The sequence below is a fragment of the Phalangium opilio genome, unplaced genomic scaffold (assembly GCF_054372755.1).
Source record: "Phalangium opilio isolate 3A_F unplaced genomic scaffold, DU_Popi_V2 ptg000053l_1, whole genome shotgun sequence".
In the NCBI taxonomy this organism is placed as follows: Eukaryota; Metazoa; Arthropoda; class Arachnida; order Opiliones; family Phalangiidae; genus Phalangium; species Phalangium opilio.
Genome location: NW_028324172.1, coordinates 4,685,031 through 4,708,302, shown reverse-complemented (window position 1 = coordinate 4,708,302; position 23,272 = coordinate 4,685,031). Strand labels below are relative to the sequence as shown.

Here is a 23,272-nt window from a genome sequence, read left to right as displayed (position 1 = left end):
AAATAAATAAATAAAATATGGAAAACTTAAGGGTACCTAACATTAGACCTTAAATTAACGGCCTCGTTTAGTAGTTATCGAAATGATTGATAAAAAAAATTATAATTTCTCTAATTACGATTAAAATCCAATTAATTGAAGAGAGCAGCCGCGCCATTCTTTAAAGTCACGTGAAAAACACGCACACACGCCGTTATTGGCCAAATGGCTAGCGAATAGGAAAGTTAGATTTCTATACTGCAGACGACGATATTTATTGATATATTGAAGGGTTGACTTTCAGCATAGCCCACTCGATCACGCGCATCACGACGTAAGCTGCTCGCGCTATAGAAGCCCGTTAAATCGGCCAAAACGTGCCACTTTTGGATTCTTGGCGGGAAATTCGAAGTCAGCGAAAACTAACATTAAGTTCTATAGGAGGATGTAGGTTTTTTGGCCAGATCCTCTGTCCTATTGATCGAAATGAGCTGAAATTTTAATTAGACGTGTCTTTTGACGTTTTTTTATATTCTAAAAGCGATTCAAGCTTCTAGAGTGGATAGGTTTTTTTAAAAAAATTATTTTCATAGCCAAAATGATGGGTTCAGTGATAATACTGAATATATCTTCAGATCTACTGGTCCAAATGTCCTGAAATTTTAATGAGCGGTGTGTTACAATCTTTTCTATTATATAAAAAAGGATTCAAGCTTTTAGAGTGAATTATTATTTTAATTAAAATTTATTTCCAATGTCATAATTTTAAACTAAGTACTTAATGCACAATATCTTTCGATCTAATGGCCCAAATGTCCCGAAAATTTAATAAGAGCTATGTTACAATCGATTATATTTAAAACGATTAATATCTGATGTCACAATTGTAAATTAAGTACTTACAACCTTTTTCCACGATAAAAAACCAGCCCCATTCTACTTGTCCAAAACTTGCCTTTTGGGGAGTAATAGATTATAAAACCTAGACCTCTTGAACCAAATTTCTATGATTTGTAAACATGCAGAGGGGCAGATGTCGCGAAAACCCTTGGCGATTTTTAAATGTTATCCTTACTTGTTGGGTGGGGCATTTAAAAGATTAATCGATTAAAATATAAAGTCTATCGTCAAAATAAGAAAAGTTGACAAATGCTAAAACAAAGCCGGGAGTTTGGGGCACTCCTGTAAGCCAAGCTTCTGGTGAGAATTAGCGCAAGCACCTTACGTCGTGATGCGCGTGATCGAGTGGGCTATTTTGAAAGTAGTCTGCAGTAGAGAAATCTAACTTTCCTATTCGCTAGCCATTTGGCCAATAACGGTGTGTGTGCGAGTTTTTCACGTGACTTTTAAAAATGGCGCGGCTTCTCTCTTCAATTTTTGGGTCAATTAATTGGATTTTAATCTTAATTAGGGAAATTATAATTTTTTTCAATCATTTCGATATCTTCTAAACGAAGCCGTTAATTTAAGGTCTAATGTTTGGTACCCTGAACTTTTCCTTTAAGGAGTGATCCGTAAAATACTCAAATATTAATTCTAAATTGCCCCCATAATTTGTGCTAGACTTGCCAGAAACACCCTGTATATGATACGTTCACATAAAGAGAGAGACAAGCAGGACTGTTTCGTGCCCCACCCTACATTTTGGCGCGAAAACGGTTAAGAAGAGAAGGCGGTTCATAATAGCGCCATTTCTTCTTGCTTTGAACAACGTTATTTAAAGTGAAATAAGAGATATCAATAAATAATGTGAATCTGAAGAATTAACTCTGACTATACTATTAAAAGGGAAACACACTGAATTTTATGACTACAATCGTTTGTTTGGTCTTGTTGTTCTATGGTATTAAAGAAATGCTTAGCTTATATCGTTCATATTACGTATGATTTCAGTTAATGCGTTTAAAAACATTTTAAACTCACCTTAGACTTGTTATCATCAACCAATTTCGATTCACGAGCTTTTTGTAGAAAATACTTTAACTAAACAACGTAAAACGATTATGAATATATGGACAGCGTTAAATTACTTACAAGAATATTCACATAGGCAAACTTAATTTTCCTTTCCAGTTGCAAACGCTACAATTTCGTGAATGCAACACTTCTGTCGTCTGACACGCCGCGCCCAAGTCTCCACTCTACAGGCTACTTACTGCACAAAAAACTGTGCAAAATTTTATTTTTTGTTGGCTTTTTCGAAATAATCCGAAGAAGCGAATAGAAGTTTCTAGAGTTTCCTCTTCTTAGAATTTATTGGGTCACGTGAGTGAGTGAATAGTTTTTCCGAGAGGTCCGCCATTGAAATCTTAATGGTAGCCGACAATGGACGATACTAAAGGATTACTTCATATTATTCACCCCCACGAATGAGAAAAGAATGTTTTCTTTCTAACCGGTCCTATCATGGACAATAGGCATAAGGAATGGAACAGAAGTCATACCCGGTGGGGATGAGAGATAATCATGTTATGTTTAAATCAAAATTAGAATGGCTCGTGTTCTATAGATAGTTATCACTAGTCTATTATAAGCCTTTTCTTTCTGCTCTCTTTAAGATTTTATGGGGGTAAGGTGGGGTGTTCTACGTCTTACTAGAGGGGTTAGGAAGATGCAAGACAAACACCTACCTCTTTTCACTTATGATTCAACCTCGCTAACGCTAGACTAGATGTTAGAATGCAGTCAGTTGTGGAGAGTTAAGGCCTTTTAACGGGAACGAGGGGCTTATAAAATTTCTGAATCAAAAGTGACCGCGTTTTGATGGTATGTGTCAATTGAGAGTCAAAATAGATTCTAATCCAAATTTTAATATTCAACATAATATTCAATCTTGTTCATAAATTTCCACACACTTTTATAGGGGTCAAAATAAAAAAATTAAACAAAAATCAAAAGGGAGGTTTGCAATTTATAACCTCTATGGAATGTCTCCTTTAAGTTTCAAATTTAAATTTTAGGGGTTGTTTAGGTTCAAATCGTGCAGTTATGCAATAAAAACAATAATGTTCAAAAAATAAAAAGTTAAGATTTTAAAAAATGAATCAATCCGTCAACCATAATCTCAGTTCTTTAACCATAGTTTCAAGTCAGTTTATCAAAATAGTTTCAAGTTTTTAATTTCTTACGACAAGTTGCTCCTCTTTTCCATATTCTTCTCAAGGGTTAAGGGTTCTTTTTTCTTTCTTTCTCGATTTAAGGGTTTTAATTCAGGATCTTTTTTTTTCTTTTCTCGCGTTTTAAGGGTTAATTATTTTCTTTTTTTTTCTTTTAATATCTCGCGCACTCGCGCTCCTTCTCTTCTTCAACTTAAGGGTTTAAAAAAAATTGTTTCCGAGTTTCTCCAAAAAATCAAGGATTCAAATTGACGAAAAATAAAGGTATCAAATTGAATAAAAAATCTCTCCGATTCTCTTCCGAAAACTTGGGGATTCAAATTGATGAAAAATAAAGGTATCAAAATGAATAAAAAATATCTCCGATATAAAATAATACTCCGGATTTCTAAGGGTTTCTTAAGGATGAGCCGACAGGGTTTCGTTAAGCAGTTCAGGAATCGACTGAGGGTGGGACAGGAGGGACTTCGTATATATAACTTCTAGTTTCTCGCAAGGATTTCTGGGACAATGACGTTTGTTGATTGACTTCGGTTTGGCGAATAGTGGATCATATTTATGACGTAGCCGGGCGGATTCATGTTATCAACGAATAGGCAAAACTTTTAAATCTGGGACCAAATGGGGATTGGTCAGTTTAAGGGTTAAAAAAAAATGTTCTAGAAGTTTCTCGGGCCAGGTACCAGGATAGTGACTCAAGGTCTTGTTGCTTGGGGTCTAAATCAGGATGACATTTCTCTGGGTTCTTGGAAAAAGTTTTCGTTGCTAGGTATTTCACTTTACACTGTGGATATAGGGGTATAGGATAGTTCTAGAACGTTCTGTGTCAACATTGAGGGGCTAGTTCCTTTTCTTTTGTACGAACGAATTTCTTTTCAGTTTTTTAAAGGGATAGGTTTAAGTTTAAAGGGCTAGCAATCTATTTATAATGTTAATTTAAGGTATTTCATTATTAATTTAAAGATTAATCGAAAATTTAATTTGATTTCTGAGTTAAGATGGTTACAACAGGTTGAAATGGGTGGATAATAACAAAGCACGTAACGACCTGATCCAGCTTAATGAAACAATTTTGAGTGATGAGAAGCACTCATGGGAGAAAGCCATAGTACATGGGGTATGAATACTGAACGAGGAAGATTTAAATTCAATACGAGTTAAAATATAAAATACTTTCACGGTTCATGTGCGTAACGTAATTTTCTTTTAATAGATTACAGACGCGGTTGCTATAACTTATTTCCCAAATTTTGGAGTATTGTATCGAAGTCACGTGTCACCAGCTTTGCAAACTGTGTCCTATTGTATCTTAACGTGTGTCAAGAATAAAGGAAATAGGGCTGAAAGTCGTCTGGCGATAAAAGGCTTCAACGGAACTATCTGGTTGACGATGATTTCCTGTGTGGTCTTAATGGCGCTAGCATCATCCTTTCTAAAGTACATCAAATCAACTAAGATGATTTCTCTACACTGTAAAAATTAAGTGTGCTTTTGGCATTCAAAGCTGATAGTGACCGTTCAATTTTGAACAATCCTCTATTGACGCGTTCACATTTAACCAGAGACATTCAATTTTGAACAAGGGGAGTTTTAGGCGTTCAAAACCAGTCATGAGCATTTATTTTTGATCAAACTACCGTCATGTCGATCAAAACTTAACTCAACCATTCATTTTTGAACAACTTATACATAACCATTCAAAAATGAATCTTTATCCCATTCAATTTCAATTTTGAATAACCGCCTTGGGGTAATGAAGCGTTCAGATACGATCGTTTTGGCGTTCAAATAGGATTGTATCATAAGTAACATAATAAACATAAGTATGACTCTTCCTGTTGTAATAATGCAAATTTCAAAATGAAACCTATAATCAACACTGACACTCTCACTTACATCAGGCCAGGACTTGCAACCCCGTCGAGTACTTCATGCTGGTCTTTGGCGAATGACGTAGTTCTACAATATTAGCCAATCACAATAAACCTTCTCCTTGAACGTATTTGTGTCGGAAATAGCTCGTCTACTATTTATTGTACAAGCTCGCAGGGTCGCGGTGTTTGTATGTTTCACTTTGAAAGTCGGATATTTCAGCACCAAAAATTATAAGCCTTTTGAAGTCTAAATATTCGGTAACTAAACCTACCCAGTGCAATTTTCAACTTCGTAATGTGGTCGCGCTAAAATCGGTAAAAAGTCAATACAAATCAACTATATAACCAAGGCTTAGGACCGTCGACTCAAATTTCAATGGCGTCTCTTTAAAACTCTGAACCGGATTTTCAATATGAGGCGGAAGTAGCTTCATTTTCCACCGCTAGGGGTCTCTGTGCTGGGCGCGAACTTATGATGACGTAAAAGGTCCGAAAATAGGTTTATAGTTAGTTTTGGCTAATTGTCATACTTATGGTTATTATGTTACTTATGATTGTATTAGTATTAGTATTAAAAAAAGAGCGTTTTAGATGTTCAAATAAAATTTTTTGGACTTTCAAACGAGTGCATTATGGGCGTTCAAACGAATGCGATATGGGCATTCAAGCGAGTGCAATATGGGCGTTGAAACGAGTGTGATATGGGCGTTGAAACGAGTGTGATATGGGCGTTCAAACGAGAACGAAATTGTTCAATCGCAAAACGTGTGCCAAACAAAATTAATTGTGCCCTAAAATTACTTGATTCTGCTGCTGTAAATTTGTACTACAAACAAAGCTTTCATTAAAAATACAATAATTTCTCAACAATTTACTATAATTTGATTATTTACCTTGAATTAAATATATATTTGCCTGTATAAACATCATTATAAAATAATATCAAAGGAAATGTTACGGATTATTGCGTATTTCACCTTTCCCTTATATTTACATAGGCCTTCAAATAGTTTGATAATATAACTTATTGCTACAACGTTATAATCGGAAAGAACTTGATAATGAACGCTTTCCTTAAGTGCAGACTTTCTTCATATAACTGAATTATTATTTAACACAACGATTATAGTTTGTGTTTCAAATTCACCCGCCCTCAGATGTACAAGCTTTAGATTTCTTCCTTATCAGTGCGTATATTTAATATAGTATGCCTTATCATGATGCATTCAGCGATGGAATTTGAAAACAAATTTCTCTATTCAAAATTCAACGCTATAACTGTCAAATTTCAATGCTTCATCAAACGCTTGTCCACCATGTATTATTAAATGTTGAACTGCTCAATTGTGAACGTAAGCAATTGAATATGAACGCTAGATCAAACTCTCCGGTGTTGCTCAATAATGAATGCATAAAGATTCAATATTAAACGTTTAATTTTCCAATTAAATTTGAGCGGTTTCGTGCTTAAATTTACACGATATACCAACCTCTTATGCGCCGTTCAAATATGAATGCGTGAGCGTTTAATTTTGAACAATAGTGTTCTGTTCAAATTTGAACGCAAAGCATTTATTCAAATTTGAATGTTAAAGCGTACCACCACAGTGTCGGGGCTATGCACGCCTAACCAATCAAAGATGAACCTCACTTTTTTACAGTGCACGTATTCTTCAGTGGGCGCCTGAAGGATGCTTTATCCTCACTGCACCGTGCACTTTTATTTCTATTTCTGTTTTATTTGTACTTATAATTTTACAATTTTGTTAAAAACTGTAAATAGTACTATTTCTGAGCAATTACTTGCTCCTCCCTGATTTAAAACAGATTCACCTATGTGAAAAGTGAATAAATATTCATTCATTGAATTTGAAGGAAGCATTAATTAAAGGATCTATAAACCACTCCTTTTTATAATTTAGATAATTAAGTGTGACTAAACGAAATCTTAATCAAGAATTTACATATATTTAGATTTTAGACGAAATATAAAAAGCGCTTTTGAACGCATTTGAAAAATACTCTCTAACGGACAAAGATACTCATACGTTTGTAGAATTAATCCGCGCTAAATTAAAAATAGGTATACAATTAATTAAAATGCATAGTAAAATAAAATGCACAGTGAAATTAAATTAACACACAGTACTTTGGTCCTCCCACCCTTTTTGAAATAACCAGTATATTTTGTATTATTTTCTATTAATATGATTTAAAGATTTAATATGATTTTAAGCTTATGTAAAGGGAAGATATGCCGGGTAAGAAATGGAACCATAAAGCTTCCCTCGAACTGATTTTCGAACTAATCATGATGAACTAAATCGAAATGCTCATGGAGAAGCCGCTTCGGTTGGAAAATAGCAAAAACCCACGCCGTCACTGGCTCACTCTCCAGATTTTCCATCCTCCTTATTGGTCGAAAAAAAAAACGGATTTCAAGTCGTTTAAAACCTATAAATAGTACTCGGCGCTCTCCTATGACCATTCTCTTCTCTTGCGATTTCTCCCTCCGAGACATGATACTTTCAAAGCCTTTTTAAAAAATTGATCTTACCAGTTTTTTTAAGACTTTAAGTTCCTCGACAGTGTTTGAACTGTTTCAAAACAGCTTTTTTTTAGCTAAAATTCAAGTTCAACTTGAATTAGTGTACATCGTGTACGTTTTAGGTTTTTAAGAACTTAATTTTCTTTTTTGTGAAAGTCCGTGAACCCGTGTTATTTTCAAGTTTTTTTTTATTAAACTTGAAGTTAGTTTTAATCGCGCAAACTCAGCATAATTTTTACCTCTCCGAGTGACGTATGTCACGGAGAGGTATTACACCGGCCGTGTCTGTCTGTCTGTGTGTCTGTGTGTCTGTCTGTGTGTCTGTGTGTCTGTCTGTCTGTCTGTCTGTCAGACCCCACGTGACCGCGTTCGCAGTTTACAAATCGGAGCAAACAAATACCCGATTTCCGGAACGCGTTCGCGGTTCACGGAAATTTGGTCATTCATCTACCAACACCAGTCTTTACTAACTGGCTTCTAAGGACCACAATCTGCTAGTCTTTGTCCATCCCACATGGACACAAGTCTGTACGTGCTTGCTTCCAAGCACCACCAACTTCTGTTCTTCGTCAATTTCACTTTGACTCCAGCTTCTATGCACCACCATCTTCTGTTCTTCGTCAATTCCACTTTGACACCAGGTTCCATGCACCACCATCTTCTGTTCTTCGTCAATTCCACATTGACACCAGCTTCAATGCACCACCATCTACAGGTCTTTTGTCCATTCCACATGGACGCCAGTCGGTACATTCTGGCTTCTTTTCCTCCGTCATCGTTTGGTTCCAAGATATACGCGGCGATCGGCTAGGGTTACGAGAAACGTCTAGCCTCCCAATGGCAGGGCTTCCACCATCGGTTCACGCAAATGCGTTTTTATCTATTATTTGGTTTTAAGATATACGCGGCGATCGGCTAGGGTTACGAGAAACGTCTAGCCTCCCAATGGCAGGGCTTCCACCAAAGGTTCACGCGAATGCGTTTTTATCTATTATTATAATGGAAACGAAACGTATATATACCCCAAAATTTGAAAAAAGCGGGCGAGAGGGGTACCCTTCACTTTAAACATCAATATTAGCAAAGTTTCGAAAGATAATAGGAACAACTTTATTTCAAACGATTTAACTATTTTTAAAGTTATTTACTGGCGATTAAAATAATTAAAAATAATTATATTTATTTAAATATTAAAGATAAACCCAAGTACCGAAGTCGTTAAATCATTGCCTCCTATATCTATCAAGGCCCGTGCATTGCGTTATATTTCGTACATTGTCTCTTATATCTTTTTAGGCCCGTGCATTGCGTTATATTTCCTACATTGCCTCCTGTATCTATCAAGGCCCACGCATTGTGATATATTTCCTTCATTGCCTCCAATATCTATCGAGGCCCGTGTATTGCGATATATTTTTGAGAACAACAACCAAAATGGGAAGCTCCTCTCAGAACCATAATAATTTGTTTTCTCAGTTATATGAAATGAAAATATGGATAATATTTTCGGCAATTCGATTTGAATGGCTCTTTCTGATGTATCATTCTCTCAGCACTGTTCATAATGGACAGGAACGTAGAGATTCGAGACACTAGGAATTACGATAGTGTTTCAAATCGTCTGTATTGAGGGCTTAAAGGCTTGGAGTGAGTCGAAAGATAAATACACATCCTATTTTTTATTTGTACCATGCGTACCACAATGTTGCCAGGCGTTTATTGAAGGATGCTTGGGTACTTGGTACAGACTGTTACGTCTACCAAGTTTCCTAGCATCCAAGAATAAATAGGATTCATAGAAGCCAGTGTTAAGGGCATGTCATGGGTCAAGTCGTTAAATATATCGACGCAGTTAAATATCTGATGGCATTATTTTATCCACTTTCCCATTGCCTTTCGAGTGGAAGTTCAACTTTGGCACGGACGACAGATGGCGCTCTTAAACTTCTACCTCCAAAAATCGTTGTTGTCTGCTCGTTTTCCCCTTCCGCGTTTTTTCGTTATAAACCTATGATTTAACGAACTGTTAAGATAAAATTTCATATTTCCTAAGAGAGATAAGCTTCTACTCCTTTCATATTACTCCCAGTTAGATTTAACGCTTAAAAAATATATTTTCAATAAAAACACTGCTTCCACTAGTGGATTTATACTCCTTGTTAGATTAGTGTAGGTGTAGAGAGTAATCATTACAAACGCTAAAAAATATATTTTCAAAAATGAAGAACATAGAACATTTATTCTATATCAAAAAATATTTTGGTGGTAAGATTGCTTTAGAAAAATCCAAACGGCTAGATATTGTTAAAAAAGAAATGTGTAAGCTATTTGTAGATGAGATAATTGTTTTACATGTTTTAAATGAGACTAAAACTTCCACTATTGTGTCTAAAAAAGTGTTGGCAATGTATATTTTTTAAATATGACGGAATTGCGGTTGATATGATAGCGCCCTATTTGCGAAAAAAACCTTTTTTAAACAAGTTGAATCACTCTTTGATAGAATTTCAAGAGAAGAAGTTAAGCGTTAAATTTGCTCGATTAATTTTGTTCGGAAAATAATATATTTAAGCGCTATGTATTACTGAAGGAGATTGATTTTGCCAATCTTTGTGAGTATTTAACTGTTTAATAATTATTTTGGTTAAGTGGGAGCCTAGCTTATGTGTGATTGGGTTGTGGCTTCCATGTTTTGGGGCATTTGCTTTTTGTGTGGTGAGGTATGATTCAGCTTTGATATGGACAAATGTTACAAATCATACTGGTAGACTAAGAATACGGTTGAGGTATAGCGAGAGAGTAGAGTTTCCACAGCAATTGAGAGATATTGAAAAGGCTTGAACAATTGACTATTTTAAAATTAAATTCCAGCACTTGCAAAGAATTAAAAAAAGCGATAGATGCATATATTTAGGTAGTTTAAGGGGTAGTGATAGTCATCTCCACTCGGAGAGGTAATATTTTGGCTTTCCCAACTTGTTAAGTTTATTTTAAAACTAGAGTTTTTGGTTTGAGAAAGTCCGCGAACTCCGAGTGCTTTTCAAGTTTTTTTTAAACTTGAATTTTTTTAAGCCAGCGAGCTCGGCGTAATTTTTAAGTTGCTCAAACTTGAATTTTTGAGAAAGCACTTTTAAAGATAAAAATCTTCTTATACTAGGCAGAAATGGTGGCAAACCGTAGCTATCGAAATAATACCCTACACGAGCTCCGTCTATAAAGACCGAGACCCAGTGAGACCCCTTTTCATAGTGCTGATCTAAATTTATAATTAGCGATGCGGGATATCTGGTGACCTTAGGTAACCTATTTTACGCGAAAACACCCAAAAAGTTGGGCGTATCTGATAAAGCGAGAATCAAGTCTACGGTGGTAGTTGCTGACATTTTTAATAATCTACAGTTACGTTTCTATTTTTATCGATTTGAATCATGCTTTGAAATTTGGCGTATACAATGCAGACTGCGGCTTCGGGCAATAATATGCCTTTTCCAAAATATTGTTGTTTATCTTCATTGACTTCCCAAAATAATATGCCTTTTCCAAATTATTGTTTATCTTCTTTCACTTCCCAAAATAATTTGCCTTTTCCTAAATATTGTTTTTATCTTCATTGACTTCCCAATATATTATGCCTTTTCCAAATATTGATGTTTATCTTCATTGACTTCCCTAAATTATATGCCTTTTCAAAAACGGATTTATGGGATAAGAACGTCGGATCATAGCTTTAGCCTCTAGTACCATCCTCGCATACTTTATTGAGAAACTTCGTCTGCTTATATTTTGACTCCACCCACAAATTCGATCTCTAGAAGTAGCTATATACAGAATTTGTGGGTGGAGTCAAAATATAAGCAGACGAAGTTTCTCAATAAAGTATGCGAGGATGGGGAGTGGATTCGCTAACTCCGACGTTCTTATCCCATAAATCCGTTTTTGGCCTTTTCCAAAATATTGTTGTATATTTTCATTGACTTCCCAACTTAGGTTAGGTTAGGTTATTTTTTTTAATATTTTAGGATTATTTTGTAAAAACAAGTAAGGTTTCGTGTCGTTTAATGGGGATTGCGAACATAGTCATGCAGTGACGCACAGGGACAATACACGGGTTGCCAAATTGAGAGGTCATTGCGGATTTTTAGAAGAAATAATGGAAAAATTATTAGCACGTACATGTCTCGACGCCTAAATGTCGCTGAGCCTAATTGTCACGGGGCCTAAATGTCGCGGAGCCTAAATGTCACGGCGCCTAATTGTCACGGCGCCTAATTGTCTTGGCGGCTAAGTGGCGGCGCCTAAATGTCACGGACCGCTATACTCGGTATCTTGGCGTTTAACCGACTTATACAATTGGTTTCTGACACGTTCTCTTTCCCTATAATTTGGATCTTAGCGATCAGTAGCCTTACTTAACTGATTTCTTACACGTTCGCTTGCTTTATACCATTCATCAACCCATTTTAATTTCCTGGTAAATAATCCACCCTGATTTTCAATTTCACAATTTGACTCATTCTCTCGCTTTTTCCCCTTTGCTAGCGACTCCCTCTTACTGCATTCTTCATTTTGTCTCAAGATTCTTAATCTTTCTAAAGGATAGACATTACCATGGGACGTACAAGGTACTTGTTCATCGACTTCGATTATTTCACTAATATTAGCATTATCATTTTGTACATTATTGGGTTCCTCATTAATAGATATGCCTACGCTTACAGTACTTTCAATAGAGCTTTTATTTAATGCATCATCTTTCGCAGAATCGTGGCCAACTGGCCTCGCGGTAGGACCACCATTGGGTGTGCTAGAACCTGTTCCCGAAACAGCCTTTTTTTCAGCTGCTAACACTCTTCTCCTTTCATTTTCTCGTTTCCTAAATTCAGGATCTGGGGCCGTATTCTGCAGAAAAAGTATGCTCCTCCCCCAGACTCGCTGATTAGTCGGTAAGGATCGAACTTAGGGCTGTTGGTTGGATATCATGCTGATGACGCTATTTTGACCTAGGGGTGGGGATTGGATGTCCATATGGGCAGGACCTGAACATTCTGGTTCAGTTCAGCTCTTCAAGTAATCGTAACTATATTTTGGTGCAAGGCCAGTTAACACAACTTAAAAAGTGTATTGAACTTTTAAAGGTCAGTGCAAGAGATCTTTGACCTTACTGTTCGGTGTACCGTGCCATCTAGCGCCGAAACCCCTAATCAGACGTGAACAATTTCACGAACTTTCATTTCGATCGTTTTTACTGCACGAAATAAGGTAATGTAATAATGATCATTCATGGTTGTACGATTATATTTTAAATGTGACTTTTAATTTTTAACAAACATTCGTTTTAATCGTTTTGTTTTCCCTTGTCATGTTTGTAATTTGTCAAATACAAAAATAAATGAAATTGTTAAATAGGAAATAAATGAAACTGTTAATTTATCAAGGTTGATACATTTTACTCCATCTTACACGATGGCAGTTACATGTTCATACATTCTAGTTTTGCTAATATTCGTTTCTAATTAGTAAGCCATATAGCTTAAGAAATGGCACCGAAACTGAGGAAGGGTCCATATTCCGATGACGAGATGGAATGTCTTGTCTCCCAACTTGAGGCAGTGCCCTCGTTACTGAACAATCAGTACGGGAAATCCCAAGAGGAGAGGCGCAAAATGTGGAAAACGATTGCAGATCGTGTGAACCACATCAGTCGGCAACAGCGCGCTGGCGAAGAAATAAGAAAAAAGTGGGCTGCTTTAAAGAGTTATTTAAAAAATAAAGTAGCTACAATAGCCTCGGAAACGAAAAAGACTGGGGGAGGAATCAATCGTGCCAGCGAGCTCACACCCATTGAGTCTCGTTTGGCTGCATTGATTCCTAGGGCCTCCATTTTTGGGATAGCAGGAGGCTACGAACTTTCGGATATACCCTCTCTTCCAGGACCTTCGTCAGCGCCACAATTTAATGAAACGTAAGTAACTTATTGTAATCCAAAGATATATGGTAAGAATAGTAAACAAATTATGCCGGTAAGTCCATATTTTGTACAAGTGTACATTAAGGTACTCCTTCAACTTGATAAGGTTGGAAGATCGTGAGTTTTTTGGTTTTACTAACCCATTAATGAGAGCATTTACATTTGGAACTACCTCTTTCAGAATTTTCCTCATCCTATTGTTATTGTTTGTACCAACAGTCCCATCTAATAACAGGTGTGACCTAACGTGTTATGTACGTATTTTCATCACTGTTTAAGCAACTATTCCAATTCATTTCCCTATTTCAAACGCATCAGAAGTGAATCTGTGTGAAGTGGTCTTTCCGCTGTTATTCGTACAATTTTGTTCCCTATTAGAGATTGTTGTTAATGGTACCTATTGTGCAATTGTATCTATTTGTAAATCAAGGCCCTAAAATGTAATACTTGCCACATAAGTATTTCAAGCCCTACATCCCGGTGCATTTTACCTAAATGATTAGAGCCTAAACTACAAGAATTGCTCTGTCCATGAACATTGGCTTCTTAAGAAAAGAGTTCCTTATTTGCTAATGTTCGATGACTGACACAATATTTGTGTACTCCTTGACAGCAATAAGTATTGCATCTTTAAAGTTAGTGTCAGCTCTAAACGGTAGATTTACATCAAAAGTGAGCTTGAAATCTTATAATTTGTTTTACCTGTTTACTACGAGGACAACCGGCTCTCAGATGTAAAAGCCAGCACCTTGAGGAATTATGCAATGTTGTTTGTGACCTAACCCTTCTTCAGAGGGTTCCTGGACAATTGTAGAATGTTATTAGTTGGTCTAGTAACTATTAACAGAGTTATTGTTACATTTACAGCGAGACTTGCAGCTCTTCCTCACAACCTGTACCTTGCGAAGTCGTGTAAGTAACCTAAACATACTGTAGCAAATGGCCTAGTTGTCAAATACTTGTCACCTTACCAACGTTCACTGATAGTTTCATAAACAATCCTAAAAATGCCAATATTTGTGACTTCGTCTCACATTGTAATATACTCTAGTTTTTCTTGTCGTATAAACATAATAATCATACGCTTTCAAAGACTTTTCCCGGTGGAAATGCAAGTGTACGACCGGGTTGTTTACCTGTAGTTGCCAAATGTCCAGTTGAACGAACATGAAGGCCATAGGCTTCGTGTGGATATCCCTTCGAAAGCAAAAGCTTAAGATTATTATTATACAATACAACATTATGAACTAGACACATTGAAACCGGTTTTAATCATTTTGAAAAGGTCTAAACGCAACAATTTTATGATAAGTGTTGAGATAATTCATGACCAAATGAAATGTTTAATTCAAACAATGGAATAGACATATAAAAACGCTCAAAGCAGCTTCTTATTGTATAGTGTTTGTAATTCTTTCCTACATGTCCTATAACACATTTCAATATTTGGCTGTGATTCGGCTCCCTCTCATATTTCAATTACCATGTCAACATTGAACTCCTACACATATTACATTACTAACACGATTCAATACATTAAAATATGACCAAGTTATTTTTTTGTCCGTTAAATAGTAGCCATGACGACGTTTTGGATGTCAGTTGCGTTGAGGGATTTGGAAGCGTGATTAATATTAATTAATTCCTTATTATCCAGGATCCCGATGCAAGTTGCTCAACAACTGTTAGCGCAACCACCAGTGATGGCCAACCGCCACTGTCTGATACCAATTGTAAGTCGTATACTATACAATACGGATGTCTATCAGTGTTCTAAGAATTGGGTAATTTACTCCCGTGGCTAGGCGTTTATCATAACGTTACCTGTTAATAGTTATTTCCTCATATGTTTGGTACCTTCTGCTGTGGTATCGAACATAATCCTCGACACAGTTATTTGGCGTCATCTATGGAATGGGGAAATAATGACCTTGTTTTGTTCTTAAACATTTGAACCTCACAAGATGACATTAACTTTTGTCGCAACATTCGTTGTTATCTTGCGAGAATTTACTTGTAAAAGACATTGCTCTGAGAAAATGAAATTGTTTCATTAACACAACAGCGGATGAATTACGTACATCGTACACTTACAGTGTGTTCGTCCGCTGCTTAGTATTTGGTATCATAACTGAACACAGTTCTTTTACAGCTGAATTGCCTAGCAGGAACAGTCGCAAGAGACCTTTAACCTTCAAAGAAGAGCTTCTTGTATCTGCCAATGAAGCTAATGCGAATGAAGAACACCTTCACTCCGTAATGGGAGTTCTGGCAGAAAATTAACGGGTGAGGTTGGAACAAGAAGGGGCCAGGCTGGAGTCTAAGAAACTTAAGATGGAAAGAAAAGCCGAAAATGAGAAGCAAAAAAATGAAACAGAAAGGTTGAAGGCTGAGGCAGCTAAAATTCAAGCCGAGGCTGCTAAGCTTCAGGCTGAGGCTGCAATGGTCCAGGCTGAAGCGTTGAAAACCTTAGTTGCACGCATGTTTCCGTGAAGTCCTCTTTTTTTGGTTATTTTTTTATTTATTTATTGCATGCAAAACTTGATATGCAAATTGTTTTCTATAATTTATTTCGCGCTTAATTTAAGACGCACCTTTTTCTATTTTGTTTCTTATTTTCATTGTACCTTTAAATTGCACATTTTCATTGTATATTTTCATTACTGTATTGCTTATTTTCATTACTGTATTGCTTATTTTCATTACTGTATTGCTTAATTTCATGTATTATTTATTTTGTATTATTTATTTCGCGCTTAATTTGGCATGCACTTTTCTCAATCATCATTTTTTTCATTTCATTTATTTATAACACGCAAAATTTGGCGTGCGCTTTTATCTTAATTTAATGTTTTACATGCTTAGTCTGGCATGCGCTTTTATTGTAATTTAATGTTTTACATGCTTAGTCTGGTATGCGCTTTTATTGTAATTTAATTTAATCTAATGTTTTACATGCTTAGTCTGGCATGCGCTTTTATTGTAATTTCATTTAATCTAATGTTTACATGCTTAGTCTGGCATGCGCTTTTATTGTCATTTAATTTAGTTTAATGTTTACATGCCTAGTCTGGCATGCGCTTTTATTGTCATTTAATTTAATTTAATGTTTACATGCCTAGTCTGGCATGCGCTTTTATTGTAATTTAATGTTTTTATTAAGCATGCTTATGCTATATTTAAAAACGATTACTCTCATTATTTTCTATTGCATGTTCTTGATTTCATGGTGTGCCTCGCACCTTTATAGTCTGTAGGAGGTTCATGCTTGTCACGTTTCTTGCGATGCGTAATTGTTAATAAACATCTTTTCACCATTGTAAATTCAGCCTGGTCCTAAATATATGGAGCGAGAATAATAAGCACTCACTTTCTTCACAGGTTCAGTTTACATCACTTCGACCATCGTCCAATCACATAGGTTCATCGAAGATACGCTTAACGTCATCAGCAAAGAGCTACACTCATTTAACAGATATCTATATTATTTGGTCGTAAATGTTAAATGTCCATTAATTAATACATTTCCTTTTCAGCGTTACCAGGCTCTACAGCGAAAGCTTGAGCGATATGGGAAGCATCTCTGGTTGTAATGACACATTTTTGGCTACATCAAGGGCTTGAACTGAACCCTAGTCAGGAGAGTGGAACCATAGACGTATGGACAGAGTGATAGGCTGGACCAATGCCTGGGAATTTGACTTGGCGATTCGCATTGTGATTTATTTGGATGATGACGTCATATTAGTTAAAGAGACGCATAAGACGCCTTTCGGTTACATTCGCCTCAACATATAGTCTCAAACTTCAAATGGGTAAGATGTGTTGTTTACTCGGCTCAAACCGGGATGGAAACTAAGCTGCTGCGAGTGATAAGTTTACCATTTCTGTGAGATGAATCATCCATTGTAATGTGATATTCTACAAAATATGATCATCATTATTTCTTTAGATCATAATTGAAACAGACCTACTAATAATGTGCTTACGTTATTGAAGACAGAGGCATTGTGTTGACGCGTTCTTCAACTATGTCCTCACGAAGGGTAGTAATTGAGTGTATTACCACAATTAACTGTAACGTCTGCTGTGATTCGCCATAATCGCTGTAGGGAAACAGACAATTTCTTTGGCAAACCTGTACAGTGAGAGTTGGTATGGCGATGGCTTCAATGCTGTAGAGGCTACCATTGAACGTGATATGGACATTGCTAGAAGTGAAGTCGTCTCTGAGGTAAGTGGTGTTGGGTTCATGTAGTGATTCAACATAGAACACTGAGGGATCGTAGTGTAAAGTGTCAAACGATAATAGACAGACCTTCACTGTACAATAGTTCCCGTTGATGAGGTTTATTGGCTTGCCACTGTCATCACTACTAAGACGGTAGGTTGCTTTAGTTTGTTGCAAGCGTTGTAGATTTCTCAGTCATTGTGTAGAGAGAGTTCTAGTAAGTTGTCTTGTCAAAGCTGAACGTTATATATATATATATATCATTATTCAGTTCTCGTGCTGATAAGACGTGTTTTTTATTGCTCGTGCAAATTTTCTTTTTCAAACTCGCGCAGTTATTTTTTTCAAACTTATTTTTACCGTGTTAATTAAGCCGAGGCTTAAATCGACTACCCTACCCTTGCGGTGCTTAAAGTAGATGGCTCCTGCTAAGGACCTTTGTTGGGTTTGTCAAGCACCCTTTTTTGGTAAGCAAAAAATATCTACTTGCTGCTCTGATCCCTGCAAGAATCGCGCACATCTGAAGTGCACCACGTCCACAACCTGCTCTAAGTGTCATTCGGCTAATGCAGAGGCTTCTAAGCAATCGAGCCGTTCTAGCGACTTAGGACGTGGTTCCTCTTCGAGCATGATTATCGAGTCCGATACACAGGCTCTTACCATGAACGAGGTGCATGATGCCCTGAACCAGCTGCTCCGTACCAACAGCTTGACTCGTGACCCGGACTCCATTCTTGACAAAATTCTCGAAAAACTAGAATCTACGGAAACTATTGTAGTTACCTTACAAACCAAGATTGAAGAACTTGAAGAGCGGGTCAAATCACTTGAAACTGAAAAGGCCTCCTTGACGTCCCAACTCATTACTTGTAGAGATGCTCTGCCGACTACTTCCCGTGGCGTAAATGTCCAAGCTAAGTCATTTTACCCAGGCCCGTCTTTTCGTCAGTTACCGGCACACGATTCTAGCATCCCATCGGCTCAACCATGGGCTAGTGGTTCATATGCTTCTGCTTTGCTGAAAGACGTGCCAATTTCAACTGAAAATAGACCTCCCCGGAGGGTAACGGAGCCCAAATCGGTACAGTCCGGCTCGGCGGTGCATACCAAGATTAAGGCTGCCTCTAGCAGAATTCGCGTAAAAAAGGCGCTGTTTATCAGCAGATTGGACCATGACTTGACTTCCTCGGAGTTGAAGACGGCCTTAGATGAAGAGGTTGGTGTTAAATCGGCCGTTTGTATTCGGTTACGCCCAAAACACCCGAATCCGGACCACTCATCCTTTTACGTTACTTGTGACGACCAATCTGAATTTGACAAATTACGCGACCCTGCCATCTGGCCCGTCCATAGTATCATTGCTGACTTCAATGGAGTACCACGTGAAGCACATAAGCACTCTTCCGAGTTGGAGAAAAATACATCGGACTCTACAAATGAACTGCAATGACGGCCTTAAGTATTGCCTATCAAAACGTACGTGGTTTACGTACTAAATCGGATGAATTTTTGAACAATGCTATTTCACTTGATGTGGATATAATTTGTCTAACTGAAACTTGGCTAAACCAAGAACATTTTACTAAAAATTATTTTCCGGATAATTACACGGTTTATAGGGGTGATCGTCCTGATCATGATTATAAAAATGTTCGGGGCGGTGGTGCCCTTATTGCAGTTAAAAATTCTTATTTTAGCACTAGACGTCACGATCTGGAGGGCGTGGCTGAGTGTGTTTTTATACAAGTTAAATTGGGCTCTGATGAGGATCTGTTAATTGGTTCTGTTTATTTCCCTCCTGCCTCAAATGATGAGCGTTATATTCAGTACAAATTGCGCCTCCTTGAAGAACTGCCTCAACAGGACACCAATTTATTGCTCCTAGGAGATTTTAATCTACCCGCAATTAATTGGCAAATTAATGGCACTATGGGTTGCACCTCTTTGACCGCGGCCAAAGCTAGTCATATTTTTGAACTTTGTTATTTTTATAATCTGCGCCAATTTAACGCACTACCTAACTGCAGTGGTAATGTACTTGACCTCTGTTTAGCAAACATTAACGAGTTAGAAATCTTGAAATTAGACGAACCTTTTGTTACTATTGACACGTTCCATCCGCCATTTTTGGTTACGTACCCAATTTCTTTAAGCGACCATAGGAAAGGGACGAAACTTACCTATAAGTTCAAGCTTGGAGATTACAATCTTCTTTATGCCCGGCTACGTGATTCGGACTGGTCTGTAATACTGGATTCCCGCGATGTTAATCATTGTGTGGAAACTTTGACTGCTTACATTCAAGGTGCCATGAGCACTGCCATTCCAATACGTGTTGTAGGTAACTCCTTTGCTTTCCCGAACTGGTACTCCACTCAATTGCGCACCGCCATAAAGCGCAAAAAATACTATTTCAATAAATACAAGCGTACCCAAGTCTTACAAGACTTTATTTCTTTCAAACATCAAAGGGCGCTTGTCAGAAAATACACCAAGCGTGATAAATTAGCAGAGGGTGATCGAGTTTGCCAGGACGCGTTAAACCATCCTAAGAAATTCTGGAGTTACGTTAACGGAAACATAAAGGCTAAATCTCATAGCATATCCCTAAAACTTGATAAAAATGTGATTTCTGATTCTGAAGAACTTGCGTCTCTTTTCAGCAATCACTTTTCACGCATTTCTGTTGACGGGACTGCTACTAAATATTCTTGCGTAGCTGACAGTATTGAATTACCGCACAACCCGTTTTCTTCCATGTATGTAAATCAGTTGGATATTTATCAGGCAACAATGAAACTCCCGAATAGGCCCTCCACGGGGTTTGACAAAATCCCCGCACTAATTATTAAGGGTTGCATTGATCTTCTTCTGTCCGCTCTTGAGCATATTTTCAATTTATCCATTAGTAGCGGTATTTTTCCAACAACCTGGAAGAAAGCGGTCGTTGTTCCAGTTTATAAGTCTGGCTCTGCCTGCGATGTCAAGAACTATCGCCCTATCTCACTCCTATGCACGTTGGCCAAATTGTTCGACATGGTCGTTCACACTAAATTGCAGGCATGGTTCCGTTTCTTCCATAATGATTGCCAACACGGCTTTCTGCCGGGAAGAAGTGTGGACACAAATTTATCTGCCTTTATGGATTTTGTGGCCCCTGTTGTTGAAGACCGTGGTTAGGTCGACGTGGTATACCTTGATCTGGCCAAGGCCTTCGACCGCGTCTCCCACTCCTTTCTCTTGGAAAAGATGCAACTCTTAGGAGTAAGCACTAGCTTGCTGGGTTGGTTTCGTTCCTATCTTTCTGATAGAGTTAATATAATTAAAATCAATGGCGATGTCTCTTCAGTTTCTTATTCTGTACATTGTGGTGTGCCGCAAGGCTCCTCTCTGGGGCCGTTGTTGTTTAATATTTATATTTATGATTTGCAATACTCGATAAAACACTCTACACTCATAGCTTTTGCCGACGATCACAAAATCTGTAAAAATATTGTCTCTAGGGTAGACTGTACAAAATTACAGGATGATTTAAATGCCGTTGCATCTTGGTGCATTAATAATAACCTACCAATAAACCCTTCAAAATCGGTCCATGTGACTTTTACGCGACGAGTTTGTAGAGAAGTTCGCGCCACCTACTCCATTGCCCAGTCAACCATTCCCCAACGAATACTCGTAACAGACCTTGGTGTAATATTTGACCGTGCCCTTCTATTTCGAGAGCACATAACTAACACAGTTAATCGCTGTCGGCGAACTCTAGGAGTTGCTCTAAAAATCTGCCGACCCTTAAGGTCTTTAAAACACTTCCGGTTACTATACCTCACATTAGTTCGTTCTAAGGCTCTATATGGTTGCCTGGCCTGGAGTGGGTGTAGTCTGCATCTTAGAAAACGGATCGAAGGCATACAGAGAAAGTTCATTTTTTATGCTCATATCTTTTTCCTAAGACACATGGAATACAAATACGAAATACTATTGGATCACTTGAACATCCGTAGTCTACATTATTTAATGGAAATTATAGATATTAGATTTTTGCATAAACTTATCCACAACAAAATTTCTGTAAATGATTTATTAAGCAGGCTGTACTTCTTAGTTCCACATGCAATAAGAAAAACTACCACATTTTATGTACCTATAAAACACTTAAATCCTATTATACGAATGCAACAAAATTATAATCGTCACTGCACAACAATTGATATATTTTGTGAACATATTGGAAAAATTCGTTAAGTTCCGTTAAATTTAAAGAATATTCCTATGCCAATCTGTTTAATCTTAATCGTTTAGACCCCAACCATTTGTAAATTTACTTTGATTTTATGTACTATACTTATCGCAATGTGCGTAATCTCGTGAACTACGTAAGTAGTTTTTTTTATGCACAATAAACAAACTTTTCATTTCATATATATATATATATACTAGCCGTTACCCGCGGTGTCACTCGCGTGTAATAAGAACTTCCATCAAATTGATACAAAGAATGGGTAGATTTAACTGATGACTAATATTTTTGTAGCACCCTAGGAGCGAAGGCACTCAGCGTTGCCCGTTAGCCCGTCGGGACATTTTTTATAACTTTTCATGCGGACATTATTCCATAAAGATGGGTTTTTAAGTTTTTGGCCGCCATTTAAAAAGATTTCAACAAATCGAACCCGAAAAACCATTCAGCCCGTCTATAGGTTGCCATAGTACTAAATATTTGTGAAATCGGTTGAAACGCGCGGACTTTGTTGCATAGAGAAGAGTTTTTACATTTATGGGCGCCATTTTTTAAGATGGCGGCGAATTGGAAAAATCTTTCTTAGTACGCGCCTACTACTTATGAGTAACATTCCATCAAAGTTTCAGCCTTCTAGGGCGAGCGGTTTGGGCTGGGCGTTGATTATCAGTCAGTCTGTCAGTCAGTCAGGACTTTGATTTATATAGATATAGATAATATTTGGGAAAGGCTAAAGTGTGGTTTCCAGTGTAGTACATCATGATCATTAACAAACTTAGCCGAGATGTGTTTGTGATGCATAAAAAGTGGTCTCGCCAGATCGGCACGTCCGTCTACAATGAACCATTATTATGGCTGTTGAACAGTTGACGCAAACGAGTTCTTTGAATGTTCTCTAAATCATTATCTTCAACCAAGAATGGTTCTACTGCACTGTGAGCCACGTCTCATTATCTAATTAGTGACGCGCGATACGGAAATAATGAGACTCCAAAGTTCTCAACTAATGACCCCGAATATGATTAGCTGTGAGATCAAAACGTTTAGTGTAGCTTTCAACTGAGCACACTATTCAACCTTCCACGAAGAATGGGTCTGTGTGACCGACACAAAATATTTCGGTTTAAAGTGTCGTGAAATGTCAAGGTCAAATTGTTAAGGGTTATTGTAGACGCATTTCGTTGCGTAGTACAAGCTTTATCTACCGACAAAGCTAACTGACAGCGTCCTATACTAACTATTACTGTTAACCGCAGCACGTTTTGATTGAAATGCGAATCGGGGTGAGACCACGAAGGAGAACTCCTTTAACAAGT

The 23,272-nt window shown here is 37.3% G+C and overlaps 2 protein-coding genes and 3 long non-coding RNA genes across 5 annotated transcripts; 1 reads left to right on the top strand and 4 right to left on the bottom strand.

The window, feature by feature from the left end:
- Positions 1-693: 693 nt before the first annotated feature.
- On the bottom strand, positions 694-2,501 carry LOC149673199 (uncharacterized). The gene is made up of 2 exons (XR_016367109.1): positions 2,026-2,501; positions 694-1,962 (listed from the first exon to the last, which is right to left on the bottom strand). It is a non-coding gene; the product is annotated as an uncharacterized LOC149673199 (long non-coding RNA).
- Positions 2,502-4,961: 2,460 nt separating this feature from the next.
- Positions 4,962-5,528, bottom strand: LOC149673198 (uncharacterized). The gene is made up of 2 exons (XR_016367108.1): positions 5,242-5,528; positions 4,962-5,167 (listed from the first exon to the last, which is right to left on the bottom strand). It is a non-coding gene; the product is annotated as an uncharacterized LOC149673198 (long non-coding RNA).
- Positions 5,529-13,054: 7,526 nt separating this feature from the next.
- LOC149673197 (nuclear apoptosis-inducing factor 1-like) lies at positions 13,055-15,411 on the top strand. The gene is made up of 3 exons (XM_089840225.1): positions 13,055-13,479; positions 15,143-15,269; positions 15,379-15,411. The coding sequence occupies exons 1-3, from the start codon at positions 13,055-13,057 to the stop codon at positions 15,409-15,411; spliced, it is 585 nt and encodes a 194-aa protein (XP_089696351.1).
- Positions 15,412-16,622: 1,211 nt separating this feature from the next.
- Positions 16,623-17,278, bottom strand: LOC149673196 (uncharacterized). Its single transcript, XR_016367106.1, has 3 exons — positions 17,028-17,278; positions 16,889-16,964; positions 16,623-16,821 (listed from the first exon to the last, which is right to left on the bottom strand). It is a non-coding gene; the product is annotated as an uncharacterized LOC149673196 (long non-coding RNA).
- Positions 17,279-17,366: 88 nt separating this feature from the next.
- Positions 17,367-18,275, bottom strand: LOC149673195 (uncharacterized). Its single transcript, XM_089840224.1, has 3 exons — positions 18,203-18,275; positions 17,475-17,877; positions 17,367-17,406 (listed from the first exon to the last, which is right to left on the bottom strand). The coding sequence occupies exons 1-3, from the start codon at positions 18,273-18,275 to the stop codon at positions 17,385-17,387; spliced, it is 498 nt and encodes a 165-aa protein (XP_089696350.1). The 3' UTR covers positions 17,367-17,384.
- Between the last annotated feature and the right edge of the window lie 4,997 nt (positions 18,276-23,272).